This window comes from Gossypium raimondii, chromosome 13 (assembly GCF_025698545.1).
Source record: "Gossypium raimondii isolate GPD5lz chromosome 13, ASM2569854v1, whole genome shotgun sequence".
NCBI classification, from domain to species: Eukaryota; Viridiplantae; Streptophyta; class Magnoliopsida; order Malvales; family Malvaceae; genus Gossypium; species Gossypium raimondii.
Window position 1 is genome coordinate 4,000,498 of NC_068577.1, and position 24,824 is coordinate 4,025,321.

At 33.9% G+C, this 24,824-nt stretch overlaps 4 protein-coding genes across 10 annotated transcripts; 2 read left to right on the top strand and 2 right to left on the bottom strand.

Moving 5' to 3' along the window:
- The first annotated feature begins 347 nt into the window (after positions 1-347).
- LOC105783627 (U-box domain-containing protein 26) lies at positions 348-1,946 on the top strand. Its single transcript, XM_012609197.2, has one exon. The coding sequence runs from the start codon at positions 534-536 to the stop codon at positions 1,782-1,784; it is 1,251 nt and encodes a 416-aa protein (XP_012464651.1). The 5' UTR covers positions 348-533; the 3' UTR covers positions 1,785-1,946.
- A 3,070-nt stretch (positions 1,947-5,016) lies between these two features.
- LOC105784519 (transcription factor bHLH95) lies at positions 5,017-8,024 on the bottom strand. Of its 2 annotated transcripts, none has more exons than XM_012610422.2 (3): positions 7,575-8,024; positions 5,718-6,155; positions 5,017-5,261 (listed from the first exon to the last, which is right to left on the bottom strand). In XM_012610422.2, exons 1-3 carry the CDS (start codon positions 7,836-7,838, stop codon positions 5,163-5,165), a joined length of 801 nt encoding a protein of 266 aa, XP_012465876.1. In that variant the 5' UTR covers positions 7,839-8,024; the 3' UTR covers positions 5,017-5,162. The 2 variants fall into 2 exon arrangements, with proteins under 2 accessions (XP_012465876.1, XP_012465878.1); XM_012610424.2 differs by having other exon boundaries at positions 5,017-5,258; positions 7,575-8,017.
- A 3,066-nt stretch (positions 8,025-11,090) lies between these two features.
- LOC105782149 (E3 ubiquitin-protein ligase MBR2) lies at positions 11,091-18,459 on the bottom strand. Of its 6 annotated transcripts, none has more exons than XM_012606679.2 (9): positions 18,122-18,459; positions 17,528-17,692; positions 16,936-17,054; positions 16,606-16,657; positions 14,567-16,479; positions 12,854-12,904; positions 11,760-11,858; positions 11,538-11,681; positions 11,091-11,453 (listed from the first exon to the last, which is right to left on the bottom strand). In XM_012606679.2, exons 5-9 carry the CDS (start codon positions 16,337-16,339, stop codon positions 11,322-11,324), a joined length of 2,199 nt encoding a protein of 732 aa, XP_012462133.1. In that variant the 5' UTR covers positions 16,340-16,479; positions 16,606-16,657; positions 16,936-17,054; positions 17,528-17,692; positions 18,122-18,459; the 3' UTR covers positions 11,091-11,321. The 6 variants fall into 6 exon arrangements, with proteins under 6 accessions (XP_012462133.1, XP_012462136.1, XP_052482180.1 ...); XM_012606682.2 differs by having other exon boundaries at positions 16,877-17,054; XM_052626220.1 differs by lacking the exon at positions 17,528-17,692.
- A 4,750-nt stretch (positions 18,460-23,209) lies between these two features.
- Positions 23,210-24,603, top strand: LOC105782151 (caffeoyl-CoA O-methyltransferase). Its single transcript, XM_012606685.2, has 5 exons — positions 23,210-23,448; positions 23,539-23,618; positions 23,715-23,859; positions 23,946-24,077; positions 24,158-24,603. The coding sequence occupies exons 1-5, from the start codon at positions 23,347-23,349 to the stop codon at positions 24,449-24,451; spliced, it is 753 nt and encodes a 250-aa protein (XP_012462139.1). The 5' UTR covers positions 23,210-23,346; the 3' UTR covers positions 24,452-24,603.
- Positions 24,604-24,824: the final 221 nt, after the last annotated feature.

A 24,824-nucleotide genomic window follows, 5' to 3' on the forward strand; every position in this document is an offset into this window, starting at 1 on the left:
TTTTTTTTATCTTAAACATTTTTAATTTTTTATAATAACATTTAAAATTAAAAATATATGTATTAAATTAAGTTATTTAAATTAATTAATAATATTAAGTTTTATATTTATTATATAGATGTAATTAAAATATATAATTTATTAAAAACTAAAAACGTAAAAATAGATCAGAATAATTAATAATGCAGTATTTGGTGATGTAAAAAGGTGGGACCCAAGAGAAAACAAGTCGTACATAAATTGGTTTGACCAAAACCCTTTGGAACTACTCCTATAGAGTCCACACTTATAAATGGCCACACGTGTGGCCCATAGTCAGATAAGATAAGATAAGGGGCGAAAGGACCCGACCCCTCTCACAAGTCCCCACCATTCCCTTCCCTTAGCTGTTATTGCCTTCTTGTCTCTCCCCTGCTTCCCCAATTTTTATTTTTACGTTTTTTCCTCATATCAAACCAAAACCAGCAGCCACCGCTCAGAGAATCTTCAGACACCCCCTCCCCCCAAAATCTGGAACAACCAAGAAGACGAAAATGCCTGGCACCACTATTGTTGAGCCTTTAGATTTGGTTGGTCTCCAAATTCCTTATCATTTCAGGTGCCCCATCTCCCTCGAGCTCATGCGTGACCCTGTCACCGTCTGCACCGGCCAAACCTACGACCGTTCCAGCATTGAGTCCTGGGTCGCCACCGGCAACACCACTTGTCCCGTCACTCGTGCTCCCCTCTCTGATTTCACTTTTATTCCTAACCATACCCTTCGCCGTCTTATTCAAGATTGGTGTGTAGAGAACCAGGCTTTTGGTATACAGAGGATTCCCACGCCTAAGCAACCTGCCGACCCGGTTATGGTTCGGGCTTTGTTGACTCAAGCTTCGGCGGTTTCCAGTCCGTTTCAGCCTCGTCTTTCGGCTCTGCGTCGACTTAAGGGACTGGCAAGAGACTCGGATAAGAACCGGTCCGTTATTTCTTCACATGACGCACGTGAGGTACTGATAGATATCGTGTTTTCGGATACGGGCTCGTCGGATTTGAGCGTGGAGGCGCTTGCGGTTTTAGTGATGTTTCAACTCAATGAATCCGAGTGCGAGTCGATCGGTTCGGATCCCAACAGAGTGGTCTACCTGTCGCGTATGTTGTTCCATTCCTCGATCGAAGTACGAATTAACTCGGCTTCACTCATCGAAAACGTTCTCTCCGGCACGAGATCGCCGGATCTTCGAGCTCAGATAAGCAATGCGGATGAGATATTCGAAGGCGTCGTGGACATATTAAGGAACCTCAACTCTTATCCTCGCGCGCTGAGAATCGGCGTTCGGGCTCTCTTCGCCTTGTGCTTAGTGAAGCAAACGAGGCACAAAGCCGTCCAAGCCGGAGCTCCGGCGACGTTGATCGACCGGTTGGCTGATTTGGACAAGTGCGATGCCGAACGAGCTCTGGCGACGATAGAGTTGTTGTGCCGGATCCCCTCGGGGTGTTCGGCGTTCGCGGCGCACGCGCTGACGGTCCCGTTGCTGGTAAAAACGATACTGAAGATCTCGGACAGGGCTACGGAGTACGCGGCGGGTGCACTGATGGCGCTGTGCTCGGAGTCGGAAGGGAGCCAGAGGGAGGCGGTGAGCGCGGGGGTTCTGACACAGCTGCTATTGCTGGTTCAAAGTGATTGTACGGAGAGGGCGAAGAGGAAGGCCCAAATGCTTCTTAAGTTGCTTCGGGATTCGTGGCCCGAAGATTCCATCGGCAATTCGGATGATTTTGCTTGCAGTGAAATCGTACCCTTTTGACCATCCCTCTCGCCTCACACCGAAAAGTTTGTAACAGAAAAATATAAGCCTTTTAAATTCCGATAATACCTACAACATTTTTTAAGAGATGGGTGTATATAAACAAGGATTGTAATTTTTGTTAAGCAAAGCAAATGAATCATACGTCTGTTTTCCTGGAAACATTTTGCTCTTTTTCCTGAAATCATATTGAAAATCAATAGCCATTTTCGCCTCCAGTTTGCAACCAATTACTCTTTGGGTTTAACAGATTATACTGCTTGAGAGGCCACATAAAAAATGAAAACACGAAACTGGGTATTGATTGTGGAGTGCCAGAGATAGACACGTAGGTTGGTGGCGTGCATGCTTAGAGGTCCGCAAGAGGAATCATGGCATAGAAACAGGGGAAGGGAGGGAGGAAGGGTGGGTGGGGTCCCCACCTCTCTGTTTGAAATGGGAAAAAAACTAACGATTGTGGGTTGTAAAAAAGAAGATGAGGGGTCACATGGGAATGGAATCACATGATGGTGGTGGTGGTGGTGGTGACGGCTGCTCATATTCTTTGCTCCCTGGTGGTGATGGCTAACTACTACAAGTGCTCACATGTTTTCCAACACACCTCCTCTGTTTCCTACTCTTTTGGGGGTCCAACCATTAATGTCCTTTTTTAACTTTACTCCCATGTGTTGCCAAATCATAAGGGCTGCATTTTTACCTGGAATTACTTCTCAGGAGAAGATTTCCTTTTTTCTTTTTTAATGATAGTATGCCTTTGGTTGATGACTACCTTTGAAATGGGTTGATAAAGTTTAGGGATAAATTATCAAGAGAAGCATCTTTTCCATTCTCTTCTTACCATCCAAAATAAGGAAGAGAAGAAAGAAACCCTTTCCTTCTCATTTTCACCGTTGTGGTACCTTGCTAAGGGTTAGGTGAGCTCCTTTCTTAAAATTTTAGTTGAATTTTTGGTTAAATGATGAAGGATATTAGTGAGTTTAGATATAGATTTTCATTGTTGGAAAATTTGAGAAATGTGATGTTAGAATGAATGAGGTTAGATTACATTAGGGGTGAACATGATAAAAAAGTGGTTAGTGATAGTGAATCAAGTTGAAATTAAGATTAAATTATTAACAAATTACGCTCTACCAAGGACTTATTTGTAAAAAGTGAAAATTTTAAGGTTTATTAATAATTAATAGAATTAGAAAGTCTCTCGTACTATATTTATTAAGTTGGATCTAAATTCGATCAGATAAATTATGCAATGTAAATGTTTCGAATATTAGAGAAGTGAAGGACTAAATTGAATTAAGCACATTCATGTTTGATTTCATTGAATTGTGTTGAGTTATGTGATTAACGAGGTTTTTGTAATTGTATTATCAAACATAGCTAAAGACAACACTGGAACATCAAAGGCGAAGGAAACAAAAAGTTAGACATCATTTAGCTTTTACAGTTTGTGCTTCTATTATTCAATTTCAATTTGCTTTCATAGACTAACTAATTGTTATAATCAATATGACTACGCATCGAGGTAATGGGTTAAAGTAGTATTTATTTGTATGTTGAGTATTGAGTATTGAATATCATTTCTTAATGAGATGTATTTGAATTATACTAGCACCACTGAGTATTCAATACTCAACATACGGTTTTATTTATTTCCGTGTGTAGGTTTCGGATGAGAATTTTTGTAGGTTGAAAGTCTAAAAGCATCCATTCTCAACAATTTAACTTGGGAATCATTTTGCTACTCTTTTATATGTATATATGTGTTTGAGTTGGAATGTTATGTCCTTAGGTTGTTTTGGACATGTTGCTTAAGCGGTCATTTTGGTATATTTAGTATATTGGCATATAAGGTTTTATAAGTTGAATTTTAATCTTTAGTTAGTAGATAATTATGCTAGTTTATATAAGTCTGTTTATGTTAATTAGTTGATTAAATGATGTTGCATTGATGGTTATAATTTGATGTCATTTGGTTGTGTTTAGGTGTTTGATTGATAGTTTTATTTTGATGTAAAGTTTAGGTATGTTTAAGGTACCATTTGGTATGGTTTATACACTTGAAAATGTATTTCTAGAGCTATTTTACCATTGAGTCTTGAGATTATAAGAACAAAATTTACCTTATATTTCGATCTATATGCTTAGTGTCTCGAGACAAGTGACAAATAAAATTCGAAGCTAAATTAATTTTGTCCTGCTCCAAGTCTTGCGACATTTTAATATCGAAGCAAAATTAAGGAAACAAGGGAGGTTGGTTTGGAGACCTAGTCTCTAGACATAAAGAACCATGCCTCGAGACACCATCTCTAGTGTCTTGAGACATGTTGACATCGAAACAAAAGTACATTGAAATTTGATAGCTAAGTTTGGATTTGGATCCTAACTTTAAAATTAGCATTACATAACCTTGTAACATGATGAGTTGATTTTTCTTATAAGTATTAATGTTAGATCTTTATAGTTTGAAAATTCTCATATTACTACATCAGAATCATATTATATCCGTATAGGCGCTTACAAGCTAAGTTCATGAGATTGGTTTTTGAATATAGGCTGAAACAGGCCTGATATTGATACTGATATTATTTCTTAGCCCAATATTATGATCCATAAGAAAACTTGATCTGAAAGAACCCAAATCATCAAATTAATAGATTATTATTGTTTTTATTAATTATATTCTTTATGTTCGAAAGGTTATGTTTGAGGTTCATGACTACTCTGCTAGCAATATCGCCTTCAAAGTTTGAACTTGGGTCCTCCCCTTGAGAATGTAATATACATTACCATTACACCTAACCACTTATTGATGTGTTAACTGAAATTCTTACAATATTAAGTTCTAAGTTAATAGCGTTTGTACATTTAAAATTAACATGGCTAAATAGGTAATCTTTTAGCATTACTGGAAGATATAGAAGAAAATATGAATTTGAACATTAGAGATGATATTGTTAAGCGGGATAACTACATACCAAAAAAACTCATGAAATGTAAAATAGATATAGAAAGTACCTTAATTTATATACTTTTTTTTATAATTTTATGTGTCTATTTTAAAAAATTAAATACTAAAATTAAAAAATTATAATTCAAGAAACCAATCATGCATTAAAGGCACCCATGCATCAAAGTATATTTTGATTTTCTATAACAACAACTCAGCATGTTGTGAAGTAAAACTGGGTATATTTTCTGGATAATATGCCTTCCACACTATGGACTATATATATGGAGGGAATCAACAAAGCTACCTTCAATCATATGCAGAAAAAAAGAGCTTTTTACTCATATATATACATACATACATATATGGGAGCTTTTACAGAAAAACTGTGAGACGTTTATCTATAAATGCATGTAAAAGAGGGCATATAATCAAGAGGTGAGGCAGAACATGATCTCAGCTGCAGCTTGTTTGAATATTTCGTCCACTTCTGACACCTGATGATTATAAGCTCCACTACTTCCCACCTGCTTCATTTTTGTAGATTGATAATTTGGTGTAAGTCACACATACACAAATGTATATATAGATGGTGTCGTCTATTTCATATTCTTAGAAACCATACACTAAAATTACTACTGAGATTCCGACTCTAATACTTGTCAAGAGACTACTTTATCAAGATTATCAAGATTCGATAAGATACTCTCCCTTTGTGAATTCTACTATTTCTTCATACATTCAGTCTCTTGGCAAAGTTAAGAGACAATTCCATTGGAGACAATACTAATTTATTGAGAGATCATCAACTTTCAACTCACCAATGTCATAATAATGTGTAAAAGACAATCACTTCATGTCTCTCTAGAATATTACCCTAACTATGCATGCAACTAGAGAAAGAAGAAATAACTAAATCAAAGACACGAAGCAGCAAATAGCTTGATGTAGAGATTAAAAACAAAAAAAAACCATATATAACTTACATGAGCTTGAATCATGAAGATGGAACGATTAGATTGGGAGGAAACATGGGCAGATATGACCTCCAAGTAGTGCTTCTCCAAGATGCAGCAAACACTGGTGAACAGCCCTGGTTTCTTGGGCGAACACACGCTTATCTGTGCTTCCTTGCCGCAGATGTTCAACACCACGTTGGAGGAGGTCCATGTTTGAAACTGCAAACGGGGTTGAGCGACCGTAACAGAATTGGATTTTATTATTAAATCCTTGGCTGCAGCATCGTTTCCAGATAATACTTGATCCGCCATGAATGCTTCCCTGCTTGTATCCTGGTGACCCAAGTCAATGGGATTGGGTCCTTCTTGGAGTCTGTCTAGCTTCTGTTTTTGCAGCTTTTGGAGGGTTTTCTCTAGGGTTTGTATGTGCTTCACTGCTTCGTCGACTATGGTCGATTTGTCAGCCTGTCAAAACATTAAAACTCTTCATCAGATGCTTGTCTAATTTAGAGGTTATTAACGAGGATCATGGCATCACATGATTTTTTATTAATGTTAGGTCACTAATCCAAAATTAAAAATTCCCGAAAATTAAGTAAATAGGGAAAAGTAAAAACAAAATTATAAACACAACTTAATAACAGCAATGACATAAATATCATTTATTAAGTTAGTTTTTTAATTTCCTCCTTTTTATCTTACTTTAAATTTTTTTTTTTTTTGGTATTTCAATTTACCCAATTTTCTTTAAAAACAAGTATAACACTTTTTGTTTAGATTCGTGTATCAATTAGTTCTTAATCCGGCTAACCGATTCGGTTCGACCAACTAATTGATTTGGTTAAATTGTGTTGTGCTCAAATGAAACAAACCATGAATAGTACTATCTAAATCTTAAAAGATATAATTAGTCGGTGGCAAAATTAGGGGTGCTAGTAAGGGCCCCGACCCCCTAAAATGAAAATTTTTTCATATGACCCTTTTAAAATTTTAAATTAATAAAGGTAAAATTACACATTAGCTTCCTAAAATATAAAATTTTGATTTAATCCTTTAAAGATTATAAAAATATAGTCTATTAAAATAGTGAAATTACAATTTTTTCTATTGTAAAAATTACAATTTAATTTCGACCCCTTAAATCTTTTTTTGATTTCGCCCCGTAATTAGTTACCAATCACATCACTAATTCATAAGTAAATTTGTGTAAATTTCAAATTAATTAACATAAAATTCAAGACTTAATCCCGTACTTACAAAACTTTTCCTTTTCTTTCTGATGTAATTGTTCATTTCAAAACAAAACTGGGATTTGGAAAATTAAACAGATTATGACAACTCAGCTACAATAAATACATTACCATATTAAACTATAAACAAATGAAAGAACCTATCTGGGTACACACAAGCACTTTCCATAACTGAAACTTACGTTTTCTTTTAGGTTAAATGATTATTTAGGTCTCTATATTATGTTTTAATTTAAGATTTGGTCTTTAAACTTCAATTTGAAGTAATTTAGTCCTTTATGCTTATAATGTAATTAGTCAATTCAAATATATAACATGATCAAATGGTGATACGATTTTTTCTTCAGAAGAACCCTCAAACTCATCACGTCAACATAAGAAAAAATTAAAATCTATGTTACAAAATTGGAATAATTAACCGTGTTACCTATTTCCACTACCAAATTACACTAAAGGACTAAATTTTAAATTCAAACATAATGGAAAGACCAAAACCATTATTTTTCCTTTCTTTTAACTTATTAATCCATGTAATTAAAAGGGAAAAAAAGTTCTGGTGATGAATGAATAGCAGCAGGAGGTTAATTTATGGCGATTAAAGAGATAAAGAGATGGTATGGATATTTTTTTTTACCTTAGGAGATAGATGAGGAAGCAAGGCATGGAGGTTGGAGAACATGTTCCTCATCTTCTTCCTCCTCTCTCTTTCGGTCCATATATGCATTTCATGATCCGATTCGCCCCCTCTCTTGTTGTTGGTGGAGTCTTGCAGAGGTTGCTTTTCATGTTGGTTGTTGTCTTCGCTTCCATTGGCACCACCACCGCCTGAATTGTTGTTAGAAGGTGGTGGAAATGGGTGGTTTTCGCATAAGAAGAAACTTCCAGGGGTGGCAGACATGGCTGAATTGAGAAGATAAAAGAGAGAGAGGAGAGAAGACGTTTAAAAGGTGGCAAACAAGAAAAAAGAGATTGTCTTTCAACAAGGAAGTGCCCAAAATACAATCATAAGCCTATGCCGTTACTCAGAATCTAAACAAAAACGTATGTCCATCTATTTTATATATTATATATATTTTTGTATCTTCCAAACCGCGTTGTACCAAACCGTAAATTACATTAAATCTCGATTAAATTTAAAATATTTAAATTAATTTAATTTTTCTGATGTTATTTAGTTTGTCTATAAACTTACACGTAATTAAAACTCGAAACTTTATTTCGATAAATTTTAAAATAGATGTTTTTTTTCTCCTTTTAAAGGTCTCACAACTTAAAACTCATGATAACCGTCACTTTATTTTTATTTTTATTTTTATTTTTTGAATAATTTCATTATAACTTCTATGACATTTGCTCCCGTAATAGAATGAGAAAATTTTATTACATTAGTATTAGAATATTTATGTTGTGTCATGAGAGCATAAATTTAATTACTGACAGGGCAAAATTAGATTTTTTTAAAGAGGCAGAAATTAAATTATAATTTTTATGGTAGTAAAAATGTAATTTCACTATTTTAATAGTTTATATCTTTATAATTTTTAAAGAATTAAATTAAATTTTATTATATTTAGGAGGCCAAAGTACAATTTTACCTTTACAAATTTAAAATTTTAAAAATTTTAAAATGCCTAAAGGAAATCTTTTTTCATTTTAAGGGGGACTAAGACACTACCAGCTAGACCTGTCCATGGGCCGGGCGGTCTGGCCCGGCCCGACGGCCCGCTCGAAATATGGGAGGGTTCAGGTAAAAATATAAGCCCGAAATATGGGCTTGGGCAAAAAAAATAAGGCCCGTTTAAAAAATGGGCCTGGCCTCGGGCACTACTTTTTTAGCTCGGGCCTGGCCCGGCCCGGCCCGAATATAATAAATATATTTTTTATTTTTATTTTTTAATTTTAAAATACTTTTAAAATATTTTTATTTTTTTATTTTTAAAATAATTTTTTAATGTGTTTTAAAAAATGGGCCGGGCTCAGGCTTATGATATTTTTCCCGGGCCGAGCCTGGACAAAATTTCAGGCCCATATTTTGGGGCCGGGTTGGGCCCGGGCCTAGGAGGCGGGCCAAAAAAATTTTCGGGCTCGGCCCAACCCATAGACAGGTCTACTACCAGCCCACCTAATTACGCCCCTGATCACTAACAACCTCATCCCTACCTTCAATTATCAAAATAATAATAATAATTTAGTTCTATATGTTTATATACAATTTTGTGTGATTAATATCTTAGCAATTCAATTTATCAATATAATTGTATTTCTCCTACATTAAATTTTTAATCTAATATCCCTACTAAATCGATTCATAATGTTGTTCTTATTAATACTATTTTATGGCACTCAAGTTGTGAGTAAAAATAATGTAAATATATATATATATATATATATATATATATATATATATATATATATTTATAAAAAAGTATAAAAAATGTGACTTTAGTTAAAATGGTAAAATTGAGTCTTTAAAGATTATGGTGTTTCAAGTCTCAACATTGTGTTATTTTTCTAGATTTATTTTGGGTTTAAATTGATTTTAAATACAGAAAGATAAAAAAGTACCCTCTTATTAATATTTATTATTTTTAATAATTAAATTTTTATATATTGACTCGTAACACTAACTTAATTAAACACTTAAATATAAAATAAATATATCTATTTAACCATTAAAAGGTTCTTACATAATTTTTTTCTGAAGAAAAAGTAAAAGGTTAAACCTTTTAAAATTATTCAGACATATATTTACGGCAATAAAGCAACAAACATAACAGTCGAATTTTTAAAAACCATAAAAAGAATTATGAATTACATCTCTCCTTTTTATATATAAATAGAAATGTTAGCGAAGGACCTTTCTAAACTCTAATGAGTTATCGAAAGCTAGAGGTGTTCATGGGTCGAGTCAAATCAGACTCAATTAAAAATTTAGGCCCTTTTGTTAGGTTTAGGTCCGGCTTGATCCGGAAAATGGACCTAAAATTTTGTCTAAGCCCGACTTATAAAAAAATGTTAAAATTCGGGTCCAGCCCACTCGTATTAATTTTTATATTATTTTAAAAAATAAATATTTCCCAACAAATTGAAAATAAATTTTAAAAAATATGTATACTTGAATAATATTAAGATAGATGCAACTTAACAAACAAATACCTAAAATAATAACAAATTAACAAATACCTCTAAAATAATAACAAAATTAACAATAAAGCAAAGTTTTATACAATATCCAAACAATAACAACAAAATAGTAACAAAATAGAGAGAAAATAACAAGAAAATAGCATTAAAAAACAAAAAAAAATAACAAATTTTTTTGTCCTTAAGTGAATTCGGACCAGGCCCGGGCAAAAAATGCCTTACCCAAGGTCCGGCTCGTTTAAAAACGAACCTTATTTTTTTTGTCTAAGTCCATTTTTCAAGCCTATATTTTTATTTAAACTCTCTTACATTTTAGACGGACCTACTAGTCCAGCCATGAAAAGGTCTATCGAAAGCAATTACTCATTTTTGTTTCTATTTGTTAATTAATGCTATCCCATGCATGCATGCATGCAACTTAGCTTATCATCTTCAGGTAGGTTCACTTTATCTGAAAAAAAAATTGAAAATATGCTCTAACTCATATATTTGAAAGTTGACATCTAAAAAATATGTAAAATATATAATATATTATGTATTTTTTTAAAAATCCCAATTTTTATATGTATGTGGTTTTAATTATGCATAGGCATACTAATATTACAAATAAAAACAATTGGGACATGTATATTGTGTTATTTAGCTACAAAAAAAATACCTTATTTGAAGGTATAAAATATTGGAAGTAAATAGTAAATTATAGAAAGAGAGTTTGGGCATAGAATGATAAAGTGTTAGAAATGTGTTGTCCACGCTACAACAAATAAAACGGCTGCTAAAATCTGTACATGCAGAAGGAAAAAGATAGTGGAGTTGATGATGATGATGATGAACTGATGATATATATACATGTCTCATCATTCATCATATATCAAACTGCCAGACCATTATTCTTCCCACCACCACCATCATCATCAAGAATCTATCCTACATCCCAGTTGATGCCTTGACATTCTTCAAATGATCAACATGTTTAAAAACTACTACCATTGACATTCTTCAAAGCTTTGATAATGTCATAAAATAGATATTATTTCAAATTAGTTTATCATCGTCATGATGCTTTATGCAAGTTATTCAACAAACTCATCCTGCAATTCGTAACCTTAACAGCGGCTCCGTCGCCTTGAATGTTACAGATCAAGGGCAAGAAAAGCCAGTTTGAATCAGATATATATATTTTATATATAATCCCAAGTCCCAACCCTATTATTGGATCTCACAACAGCCTTTGCTCTCACTTGAGCAAGCCTGTTGTTTTACAAATGGGACACAGGTTTTTTAGCATTAACCACTGTTTGATGCAGTTTGTGTGGAAGTCATGTCCACAATCTAGTGTCCCAGTCTCATCCCCATCTGCATATTCCTCCTGCCATCGTTAAAGTTCGGACAAGGTAACAGGTGAGATGAATGAAGTTATTTAAAGCAGCTTATCTGTCATTGAGCATCATACCTGACAGATACAGCAGGGTTCCAATTCTTGTGTGGATTCCGTTGTGGTGGATGAGTACTTCTGCTGTTTCAGCAGCTTCAGAATGGTTTCCTCGTTCAGTCCAGTGCTCACATCTCCGATGCGTTCTTCTAATGCCAACAATTCCTAGCGTTCCATTTGCAATGTGAGAAGAATAACGTCCAATGTGAAGTGATTGAACAAAAAACAGCAATCCCTTTTTACCTCATAAGACATGTTATCAACATCAAGGCGCATATCTCTATGTCTGTCATGGGTTTCAGCCATACCATGATATATGAATGGATCAAACACCATATAATCCTGTAAGGGTATCACATAAAGATCTAATGTCATACAACATCATATCATGTGGGAAGGACTATGAATTATTCTCAGACAACAGAGCCCTTTCCAGGGTCTACCGGGGTGCTCTACTAATAGAGTTCTTTATCCCTCATTTTGTGGAAATCTGTTTAGCAAGTACTTAGATATGTTTTCAGTATTTCCAAAGTCGGAAACCTGTTTCTTTTCCTTTTTAAAGACCATAGGGTGTAGTATATTTTGATCCATGAATGCTAAGCTTCAAAGGCTGCAAGAAGAAGTGTTGCTTTGAGGATATGAAGCCATGCATGTGACCTCAACCATAAAAACAAGACTAGACTATATGCAATATGAGCCGAAATGTTGCTTAAAACAAGGGAACATCACCGTGTCCCCACATCAAAAATATATTCAATTGCTGAAGCAATCTAGTTAGCGACCTATAGATGTCAAACAAACTTTCTACGCACCAAAATATCCAATAATATGCTTTTTGCATAAAAACAATCGGTGACAGATCATTCAAGACTAAGCTAGTAAAACAAAGTCATACAGAATCTGTTCTCAATGGTGAGAACAGTCTCTAACCACATTAGCACCAAAGAAGAGAAACATTTACACCAAAGCTATCTAACCACATGAAGCTGCTAAGTTTTTAATCTCATCCTAAGAAATATATACGTTTTCACAAAAATCAACGCTAATAGAAATGTTCTTATAGCAGTTCAGTTGTATTTTGGATAATATGGTATGAGAAAATTTTAATAAATGGGACGGGAAATGAGTTGCACAGCCATATCACCTATAAATAAAACAGGTATGTAAGATAAAATGCAAAAAGAAAAGGAAATGAATCTTTTCAACATTAGCCAGCAAAATCATTATAGCCAGTGTTGCCAAAAATTAATAATAAATAAAAATAAATTCAGCTGCTAGCTCACGACCTATTTATGAAAATGTCGTGGCAACATAATGGCATGAAACAGAAACCAAACCTCAATTCGTAAATTCTCCCCCCTACGCATGGCATTCAAGACTTGGCGTATCTGATACAAGGAGAACAACATAAGCAGCAAGTTATTAGAATTTTTTTTTTCCTTATGTTCAACTGCAATTATAGAAAACTATAATTTTAGTGATGCATATCGTTTATCTCAAACTTAATTCATCAGATTCTGTAAAAGACATTATTTTCTGAAAGGGAATAAATTAACAAGCTAAAAAGCAAATAGTATAAACAGATTATGTAAACTAACAGATGTGAATTGCATAACCAGGAATTGAGAAAAAAACAGAGATGGTTTCAGAACTATTTTTTCCTAGAAAGTATTGAAGGAGAGGTAAATAGAGATATCAACATCCAACAAAATTGAGCAGAAAAAAATAAAACCAAAACATAAAAAAACCTGAGAGAAGAGTGAACAACAGCATTTTAGTAGAGAGACTAATACGCAGCACCTGACTTTCATAAATTTCTACTTAATATATTTGTAAAAATTGAATATGCATTTCAATCATTTATAAAAATAGATTGAAAGTAGATACAAACTGCCCATTTTCATTTCTAGGTTGAGATTGCTCAAGACTTCGTATCTTAATTAAAAATTTAGGTGGGAAAAGGTCACAAACTGGTACAAAAATGTGGTGAAAAGATGACTTGTATGCGCGGGACAGAAAGCACTAATGGCAACAGATAATTCAATCCAAACTAAAATATGAACTAGATATGAAAGATGAACATCGGCAGGGATATAGAGTATACAGCTTGCAGAAGCTTTAAAAGGAAAAATGATAGCTATAGATGACACAAATAGCTTGCAGAAAGACTCAAATAAATGATGTGATAAGGAGCCTGGTTTACTACAGGTTTTCATATTTCTTTCATGTTTTAACATTCTTATATTAATGCTAGAATATCCTATATAAACTTTTAATAATGTTCAGAAAGGGAAATTTTAAATCAGAATTTGATTAAGCACTAATATAACATGTTAACTGTATTGATTCTTTCTGAAAGTGCAAACTATAAATAGTTGCCACAATACCCTGTATGAAACTACAAAGGGGAATTTTTTTTAAAACTGGACAAGTTATTTTTTTCTTTCATAAAATAAGCATAAGAGTGTGATATGATTTTAAAGGATGAAATTTTTTGATGAGGATGAGGTGGGTGCAAGTGTTACATAAAACAACACCTACAAACCGATAATCCAATGGGAATATCAAAATGAAAATAGAAAGAAAAGAATTTAAAAATCTGCTTTTGTCCTTGACAGTTCAATCTAACATAAATGGATAAATAAAGGTACTTACTAAATATCCAACCCAAAATGAATTTGTGAAGAACATCAAACATAAAATGTGGAAAACAAAAGAACAACAATTTTGAAACCAAACCGTCTTCTTAGAACATATTTATGGTTTATTTGTTTGTATGAGTGCATAAACCAGATGTGTGCATGCATGCAGGGGTGTAAATTTTTATGTGTATAAACACAATATTCGTTACTAAATTTCGCTGCATATCATAGAAATGGATAACTAGGTGATTCTAGAATGCTGCTAATCATCATTATCTGGAAAGCCAAATTTGTTACTATTAAGTATTAGAATTTATTGAGAGCAAATCCTATTCAGGAAGCCTTAGACATATAAATGTACAGAGGCAATGAAGTTAAAATTTAGCAAAATGACCTTCAGAAACAAACCTCAGATATTAGCCGGTGTCTCCCTTCGATGTCAGCAGCCAAAGCTCGCAACGAATGGGGCATCCCAAGAACATCATCATCTTGTCTCTCCAATATGAATGCAGACCTAGGGTATGGTTGATTGTTACCCTGGATGTTCGATCCAGATGGCACCATTGTCTCTTGTGAGGAAGCAGAAGGGCCTGAAGACAATGGTGGAAAATGGCCACTACGACCACCAGGTTCAGAATCAATTGGAGGAAATAAAGACCAGGGAGCAAATTCTGATAGTCTTTGTTGATTATGAATTGGTGGGTTTTGGGGAGGAATCCAGGCAGGAGTTGGCAAAGGATGGATGCTTGAACTAGGCCCAGGTCGACTTGTAGATGAAAAGTCTCCAGAAGTACTAATATTTCCAGAAGCCAAATTCCAACCTGTTGGATCTTGTGCTAAATTTCTCATCTCAGTTGCTGGTACAAACATGGTATTTTCTGCATTGATTCTAGGGATATTTCTTATATTTGGTTCCTCCCGTAATGCAGCAGCTCTCTCTCCAAAATTAGTAGAACTTGATGGGTTCGCAGCTCTTAAACCAGAAGTACCATTCCAAGGGAAAGGATTTACATTTCTCGGTACAACAGAAGTGGTCCTCATATGAGGTTGAGTCGACGCAGAACTAGAATTTCCAGCTATTGCAGCTGTGGATCTCAAGTCTAGAGAGTCACCAAACAGGGCAGCTCTAGAACGACCAGGAGAGCCGAAACTAGAATGCCCAGCAACCCCAGTTGATGATAAACTATGGGGTAAAGGTCCTTGTTGGTTTCCTGGATTTGCTCTTCTTAAGGTAGAAGGAAATGCATCACTAATTACTCCTCTCATACCAAGCCCAACTCTTGGATTCGGCTGATCAGGAGGACTAACATTAAGGAGATTCCAAGAGGGTGTCGATAAACTCAAGCTGCTAGAAGCATCGTTACGAGCAGGATCAGCATGCCAAGCAGCATTTTCAATTTGTTGAAAACAGCTTGAAGTACCAGCAGAATAAGACTGTCCAGAAGTACCTTCAAGAACCTTCCTTTTGCAGGATAAACCCCAACTGCCCAAAGAAGTGCCAGAACCATCATTATTTTCCTCCCCCATATAATTAGAGCTTCCAGAAGAACTACCAACATTATCAGAAGAAACACTGGCATTAGAAATCTGTTCTCTTTCTAGTCCAACTGAGTTGTGGAGATTAAGACCTATACCAGTTCCCACACTCGACCTTGAATTACCACTGCTGCTAATAAACCCTTCATTTAGATTCACATTGTGTGGGCTATGATTAGAGCTTGAACCTTGTAAAAATATGGGCCCACTTCGGACCTGATTGCCACTTCGACCATTATTCAGTCTCCCAGGAAAAATGACATTTGCTGGCTCAATCCGCCTTTCTTCTGACCTTGGAGCAGCCCCAACATGAGCACCATAAGAAGGCCAACCACGCTCTATTTTTGTTCCATCATCATTAAGATGGTGATTTAGAACATCGTGCATCACCTGGTTTTGAATTCTCAATCTAGAGCTCGGTTCCCCAGAACTCCAGCCACTAACACTCTGAACATCGGGAGTAACAGTGCTTCCATGCATCATCCCACTAGAAGACATTGCATAATTGGATAACCGAGTTTCCACAGGATTCAGCATGTTGTGCAAAGAATTTGGTTGACCAATGCTCGTGTCATTGGGACCAGAGCCCTCATCAATGTTAACAGTTTCAGGGAAAGAGTCAATGGTGCCCCCCTGACCTTGCATCAGGGAAGATATATTCCACCTAGAAATATGTCTGAGACACTAAATACTATTCCAACTTTCAGAACAAGTCTCCATTCAAGCTCCGCATTTCTCAGGTCAAAATACGAAAGGGATCACAAGATCAGACTGGTAGTTAAAACCTGAAAAGATAAGCATAATATCCAAATTCGCATTTCAGTTATTAAAAGGGGAGAAATAAGGAGAGGGGTCATCCAAGGGAATTATGTAAAGTAATAAAAAGAAACAATATTGCAACCACATCTTACAGAATAAGTTCTGAAGCTCCTGAGTTATCCAGCTTTCCCAGGTTACGTATGTCTGCAAATGAAAGGCCCAACCAGTTAACATCTTGAACCCAAAAGAAATAACTACCTCAGTTGCAAATGGATATTGATTTTTGTGAGAATGTGCAAGCAAGAACAACTTTATGTTACATAGCATGCAACTTGATATCCTAACAGGCCAAGTAAAACAAAAACAGAACACCAACAGTTCTAGTTTCTAGCATGCCAGGTCAATTAGAGATCAAGATATGACCTGATAGTAGTTGAAAGGTTGACAGTTTAAGGAAAGCAGTTGGTTCACTATGTCTTTACCCCAGGAAATTCGGTATGGCATTCATAAGGCGATAATTCTCTGGTTCAGGACATAAGATACTTGTGGCTGCTACTCTCTCTTATTGGCATAGTCTCTCATGCAACATATGAAAATGCACCTGAGCATGTGCGAAACAAAGTTACCAGAACTGAGGAGCTCATATTTTGTGTAATTTATGTTTAACACCAATTAACCCACCCTTTTCATCATCTCACATGCTGAACATTCATATTCAATATCACTTCAAGGAACTCACAATTGTAAATACAATATGAATCTAGATAATTGGAATCTCCAATACCAGCTTAGCAAATCACTCTTTCTTCCAATATATTTCTGCCTTCCATTTTGACATACAAAAATACTTCACAACCACTCAATTCAGTGCAAAATGACAAAGCTTGATAACCAGCCATTCACATTAAGTGCAGATCAAGCAGTCAAATTCACAGCACCAAGACCAAGTAGAAACAAATCAAAGCTAATTACTACTAGCCTACAACTCAACTACAACTTTATCAATATTTCCATGCATTGACAACCATAACCAACTACAAGCTAGATAGAACAACATTGATATTAAATTATTACCACATATAATGTGCTTGTTAGGCAATATAAGTAGATCAAAAAGGAATAAAATGCTGAAATACGGGAACTTGTAGATCAGAGTGTCGCTTGTTTCAAGCCTCAAATTACAAAATCAACAAAATGTAGTTTGCAGAATCAGCAATCCAAGAATGCAAAATTAAGCATCTGCATCAAAAAAAGGAAAAACAAAGAAAAAGAACACAAATTTTATCACATTGACAACCCCATCAAACTAAAGGGAAACAAACCCAAATAAAGAAAGCTTCAGTGCTAGTAAAGCTTTGGTCTTTTGACAAAAATGTGAGAAAACCAGAAAAATCCAACCCCATTTCTTCCTCCATTTAGTTTTTTCTTTTAGAAAAAAAAAAGCATCAGATGATTAAAATAAATATCCGATTAAAATTGACAAGGAAAATTAGCAAACAACCCAACATGGGTCGACCTCGATCCCTCGTAATATTTCAAAATAAAGAAAATAACCATAAAATTACCAAAAAACTAAGAAATCCCAAAAAGGGTAAAGTGAAATGATCTTGAAAAAACAACTATTCTCGATCATCAAAACTACTATCATCTGGATTAAGAGAAAAATACCTGAAAAAGAAAGCTGAGACGATGAAACGAAAACCATTAAAATTAAAAAAGGAAAAAAGAAATCAGGTGTTTGATTATTTTAAGGAGAGGAGTCACAGGGATTGCTTCTTTTATTTCCCTTCTTTCTAGTTTTATTTTGGGAATTTTGTACTTTTTTTCTCTTGCTCTCTCCTTCTCCTTGTTATTTTGGTCTGAGTTTCAGATAGGGTTTTTTTTAATGATAATTTAAATAAGAAAAGGAAAAAGAAGAGATCAACAAAATAGGACAAAACAAAACCACTGAAAAAATGGATGAGATGATCTGAGAGAGACAGAGGAAGATAACAGGTGTATTCTGTCTGCAACATTGGTTTTTTCTTTTATTTTTTCATTTTTAAAAATTGATATGGTAAAACAATAATAATAAATAAGTAAAATAAATTAACAATATACTTATAAATTTTCTTTAAGTAGGTTTAAAAATAATAAACAATAAATTATTAAAAGAGATAATAAAATATCTATAATAAAATTAAAATAAATAAAACTTTAAAAATAATAAGTTAAAAGAATGGTCACAAGACTATCCATGGTTTTTTACCCGTGCAATAGAAAACACGCTAATTTGGACTAATTCGCAGGAAAAGACATCACCTATAGAAGTAGAAGATAATCTTGACAGGTCACGTGATGGTCTTGAACAGATGGAGATAAAGTGCTACAAAGCTAAAGAAGAAAAAACAAAGATGATAGAATAACTGAATCTCACTTCTGATGTTAGAACATACTATGAAAGTGATTAGATGTGATTAGATGTGATTAGATGTTTCACTATCTTATATGAGTCATAAAAGTAAGTTTGTTTGTTATGTAAAAGTATGAGTCATAAAAATTAATTTGTTTGCTATGAAGATGTATGAGTCAAAAAAGTAAGTTTGTTTGTTATACGAGTCATAAAAGTAATGAGATTTAATGTCAGAATATCTGAAATTAATGGGTTTAACAACAAGTATGCTATGCTAGAAATAGGGCCTTCCTCCTTGGCCACAAAAACAGGTACTGCCTTTTAGCTGTCAAACCATTAATTCCAAATATTTCGACCTTAAATCCCATTTACAATACTATTTATTATATTATTAATACAATTGGTACGAGTTTCAAATACTTTAATTTTAATTATTTTTTTAATTTTTTTAATAAAAATATTAAACTATCTTCGAATAATATAACAAGACAGCACAAAAAAATAAATATGACCACAAGAAAAAATGAAAAGCAAGACATATAGCCCAACATTTTTAAATCTAAAGAAAACCAGCCAAGCAACATTTGCTTAACCAAAGATCACTTGAAGAAGCACACAAACATGACAAAATGAGCGGAGCACTTCAATCCCATCGCCATTAACGGCCAAAGAGACACCACTCATGAGCTACCACGGTCATCATGTCTGTTGGTCCGTCCTCAATCCAAAAGTAACTCGACGCAACCGTCAAACTAAATTTAGTGAGCCACAATATTATTCTCCTGTTAAACATGATTCAACTCACACACCCAACTCAAAGAATCGTTCAATAAATTTTTTGTTGTCTGAAATATAACTACTCAGGTGAGACCGATTCACACTGAACATTCGTAATTTTTTTATAGTCATCAAAGAGTCAACCTCGAGAACTATTTGATGGAAACCCATGTCCCAAGCAAATTCAAGCGTCCATTTACATGCCAAAGCCACTTAACAAATAGAGAAAGTAGCCCTAACACCACCAACTCCACCTCATAGCTCAAAATAAAGGTAACAATTTCATCGGTCATTTATCTTACCTTGATTTAAAATATAAATTTTAAAATTATTAATTATATTCAATAGTTTAATGTAATAACTATCTAATTTTTTAAGTAATTATTAAAAAATAGAATGGCTAAGACAAAAATTTAATAATTTGCTTAAAACATTAAAATTTTATATCAGTAGACACGAATCGATATAACTAAATCAATACATATCGATTGATATGATACCGATTATCATAACAAAAATTTAAAATAGTCTTCATCCAAAATAGCCAAACAAATAATATGAAATAATGGGACTCGAAATGATAAAAACTGAAATGATTTTCAACTCATAATAATTTGACTCGAAAAATCTAACCCTTCACAATAATTTAAAATTAAATAAAAGTAAATTGAAATGGGAAGTAACTCAAATAGATTGACTACATCTAAAAGTAACCGATATATGTAGTTGAGAGCGATGACTTAAGCCGTAGAGAAAAGGCGTTTTTGTACTACACGTAGCCTTCATGCATTACCAATTTATCATATTTCCCTTTTGTTTTATTTCTCTCTCTTTTTTTTTATGTTGGATAATCTTTTGAAAAATTTTATTATCGGTTTTAGTGATATTTGTTTTTTTATATAATATTTAAAATTACCTATAGTTTTTCCTAATCTATAAATAGGATGATAATGCGTTTCAGTGCACTCAAACTCACGTCTTCTTATATTGACAATAATGTCTATGCCAATCGAGCTAAGCCTCAATCGACAATATTTTATAAAATGTTAATATAACTTTGTTTGTGTAAAAAATAGTAAGAGGGATCTAACACTGATTGGTATTTGGAATGGGAAACCAAGTATGATATAGCAAGCAAAGGCAGTTTAATTGATTTCTAATTGGTTAAATTGTAGTTTTGATGTTTTTATCATTTATATTTTAATGTAACATAATGTAGCATTCTATTCATGGGTTAATTTAAATAGTTAATATCGTTAATTATTTTTATTAAAATATTAAAATGGATTTTTTAAATTACTCTCTTCCCATATAAAAAATTCTATGACAACATGATGAATAGAAAATGATGATTTTAAGAAAAAAAAACAATATCAATCATCATGAAAATGATGTTTTAAGAAAAAGAAAACATTAATATTTTGACTGAAATGATTAACCTCATTAACTAATTTGATTAACTAATAATATTATAAATATATAGAAATTAAATTATACCAAATTAAAGTATAAGGATTTATGCATAATAAATGGACGAAAACTAAAATTTGACAATTAGAAATTAGTGAAGGATGAAATTGGGCCAACCAAATCTTTGGTTTTTGAATGAGGAGTTTTAGAAAAGTGTAAGTATGTTTCATTTGATTTAAAAGTTAAAAAGATTATGAATATAAATAATAATTGTTGTTGCACCTAATTTTATTCAAAATTTATTATTTTTTCAAAATAATAATATTATATATTATATGTTTTAGGTATATTTAAATATGGGTATAAATCTTTAAATATATTAATTAATTTTATTTCTATTTCTATTTTAATATTATAATTATTTTATATTTTAGTAATGGAATACAAAAAACCCTCACTTGTGATTTTTTAAAATTTCAATATTAATGCTTATAATAATAATAATATTTTTTAATAGAGTGCTTTAAATAAATTTTTTTAAATCATACAAATATAAATAAACCCTAAAACATCTTAATTTGGTTAGTAAGATATTGTCTATTCCTAATAAATTGGGAAATAATTCTATTGGGTAAGAATAAAAGCCCATTAGATTAAGTCCAACCCAATTAAAATCCCAATAGACAACCCACAAAATATTGGTAACTGAGTTTCACGAAAACAAACACACTTGCCCCAAAAGAAGGGTTCGAAAAAGATAATGTTATCCGTCGGAAGAACTCCGACACAAACCTCAATTCTCGGTCGGTCGGATTTTAAGATATTCGAGATTGACCTCAAACCCTCTTTTCCTCGTCATGCAATAACCTCACTTTAAGGGATAACTAAAAGGAGCTTATCCAAAAATCAATAAAAACAAAGTTCCAAATAGACCTGATTATCGATTTGATTGGACTGATATAAAATTTAAAGTTTGTTTTATGAGTTCGGGTCAGCTTAACCTGAAAAATAGGTCTAAATTTTACTCAAGAATGACCCAGATTAAAAGAGCTAAACCAAACTCGATTTGATATGTCCGTAGTAAAAGAAAATTAGATTATTTTTATATAAAAATAAATTTTAAAAATATAATACATAAAATACACTAAAAATATTAAAATAAATATTTTCCAATAAATTGGAAATACATTAAAAAAAGTTTTTATACTTAAATAGCACTAAGATAGTTGCAACTTAGAAAACAAATGGCTCTAAAATAATAGCAAATATACAACATTCAAATAATAACAACAGATAAGTAACAAAACATCAGGGAAACAATAGATTCGGGTCGGGCCGGACCAAAGCAAAAAAACCGACTTGAGGCTCGGCCCATTTAGAAATGAGCCTTATTTTTGTTTAAAATTATTTTTCGAATCTATATTTTTGCATAAACGACAGACTTTCGAACCTAAAGAAGTAACCCGACGAATGAGGTTTAGTCCTAAAATATATATATTTATACCCGCATTACACATGATTAAATGTAAAATCATATGAAAATCCCATTTGAGAATTTCTGGTCACATCCAAAATGCAAGGGGACTAGCTTGTGAAATAATCATGCTCTCTCAAGACACTTCTGATATTCCCTCAACAAAATAATGAATAATAATGTCAAAATACGAAAAAGGGGTTGTTAGTACCATTTTATTATTAATATTTTGTGAATTGAGTACCAAGCTTTGACCCAAAGCAGTGGACTGTCATTATCTTCACCGAACGCGGTGTTCAATTTCATGGGATAATAATTTAGTAACATTTGACCCTCAAAACGTCTAATTTTCCCCAATTTCACCAACCCTCTTACCAACTCTCCATATAAACCAACACCATAATTGGTGGATCCCACCATTATCATCCCCAATCAACACACCGCTGAATAAACCAACTTGGGTATCATTTTTCATATGAACCAACAATTTTGTCCAAGGCTCCTATGCCTTTGTTACCTTTGGTTATCAATATAATATTGCAAAAGCTTAATAAGGAAAGTGATATCACAACTCATGCATACAGTCACCTCATCCATTTGAGTCATCACATTGCACATGCGGTCATAGAGTGAGTGCAGAACTGGTCCCAAAGGAGTTTTGGGAGTTCACCAACTCCCGACCCGGTTGGTAAACCCGAAATGGTTGGTTCCAACCGGGAGTTTCAACTTCCATATAAGCTCCTCTCATGTCCCTCTTTCAGCTCAAATTTAGTGGTTACCATTCAAAGGCATAATACACAGTTCCCACAAAAGAAAGAAGGTTTAGAAGAGTAGTGGCAAATGGCAACCAACAAAACAGAAGAGCAGCAGCAGCAATCTCAGGCTGGTAGGCACCAAGAAGTTGGCCATAAGAGCCTTTTACAAAGCGATGCTCTTTACCAGGTATCATCATCTTTAACTTTAACCTTCTTCCTACATGTTTTTTAGCATTAGTTTCTTTGATTTCATTAATGAGTTTTTTTTTTTTTACAGTATATCCTGGAGACAAGTGTATATCCCAGGGAGCCTGAACCCATGAAAGAGCTCAGAGAGATAACAGCCAAGCATCCATGGTTCATATTTCTTGATTCAGATATTAAAATCTATCACCCCCATTTATTTTCTGGGTTGGAGATTCTGACTATTGTTGATTTGGTTTAAAAAAACAGGAACCTTATGACAACATCAGCTGATGAAGGCCAATTCTTGAACATGCTTCTTAAGTTGATCAATGCCAAGAACACCATGGAGATTGGTGTTTACACTGGCTACTCTCTTTTAGCCACGGCCCTTGCTCTCCCCGATGATGGGAAGGTAGCTAATGATTTGAAATTTTTTTTAATCCTTCAAAAACAACGCCGGAAAATCAATGCCATTTTCATTTCAAAATATGTTTGCAGATCTTCGCCATGGATATTAACAGAGAAAACTACGAGTTGGGTCTACCTGTAATCCAAAAAGCTGGTGTTGCTCACAAAATTGATTTCAAAGAAGGGCCTGCAATGCCAGTTCTTGATGAACTTGTCCAAGATGTAAAATTTTCACCAACCCCAACCATCCATTTTTCTTCTTCTTTTTTTGTTTGATACTAAATGGGAAAATTGAATGGCAGGAAAAGAATCACGGATCCTTTGACTTCATATTCGTGGACGCTGATAAGGACAACTACTTAAACTACCATAAGAGGTTGATTGAGTTGGTGAAAGTGGGAGGTTTAATCGGCTACGACAACACCCTATGGAACGGCTCGGTGGTGGCGCCGCCTGATGCTCCGCTCAGGAAGTACGTCAGGTATTATAGAGACTTTGTTTTGGAACTCAACAAGGCTCTTGCTGTTGACCCTAGGATTGAGATCTGCATGCTCCCTGTTGGTGATGGAATCACCCTTTGCCGTCGCCTCAAATGAACCACCGTTACCGCCGCCGTCCAAGTTTGAGCGTCTTCAAATTTGCAACTCCACTCTATTTCATTCCTTTCTTTTTAATTTCAAATCTTACAATTGTGTATTTTTCTTTTATCATAATGGTGAATGATTATCGAAGAATATGGGTGACGAAACCGTTTTTTTTAAAAACAAAAATTTGGTTGTCGACTTTCAAAATTAAACTGGAGTCGCCACTGATCCTTTATTAAGGTGTGATCGGCTCACCTTAAAAATTATTTTGGTCTACGAATTTTGAGAAAATGAGTTCGGGAGTCAGTTACGTACGAGGAAGGGTTAGCACCCTCGTAACGCCCAAAATCGATACCAAATTGATCATTTAATGTTTTAGTGTCGA

Bases quoted from the DNA above. Each gene is read 5' to 3' on its own strand.
- LOC105783627 (XM_012609197.2), top strand. From the start codon at position 534: ATGCCTGGCACCACTATTGTTGAGCCTTTAGATTTGGTTGGTCTCCAA.
- LOC105784519 (XM_012610422.2), bottom strand. From the start codon at position 7,838: ATGTCTGCCACCCCTGGAAGTTTCTTCTTATGCGAAAACCACCCATTT. The intron at 6,156-7,574 runs GTAAAAAAAAAT...ATGTTTTGACAG, and splicing joins TTCCTCATCTATCTCCTAAG to GCTGACAAATCGACCATAGT. The intron at 5,262-5,717 runs GTAAGTTATATA...ACAAAAATGAAG, and splicing joins TCTTCATGATTCAAGCTCAT to CAGGTGGGAAGTAGTGGAGC.
- LOC105782149 (XM_052626219.1), bottom strand. From the start codon at position 16,339: ATGCAAGGTCAGGGGGGCACCATTGACTCTTTCCCTGAAACTGTTAAC. The intron at 11,859-12,853 runs GTTTGGTTTCTG...ATACCCTTACAG, and splicing joins GGGAGAATTTACGAATTGAG to GATTATATGGTGTTTGATCC. The intron at 11,454-11,537 runs GTATGATGCTCA...TAACGATGGCAG, and splicing joins AACCCTGCTGTATCTGTCAG to GAGGAATATGCAGATGGGGA.
- LOC105782151 (XM_012606685.2), top strand. From the start codon at position 23,347: ATGGCAACCAACAAAACAGAAGAGCAGCAGCAGCAATCTCAGGCTGGT. The intron at 23,619-23,714 runs GTTCATATTTCT...TTAAAAAAACAG, and splicing joins ATAACAGCCAAGCATCCATG to GAACCTTATGACAACATCAG. The intron at 24,078-24,157 runs GTAAAATTTTCA...ATTGAATGGCAG, and splicing joins TTGATGAACTTGTCCAAGAT to GAAAAGAATCACGGATCCTT.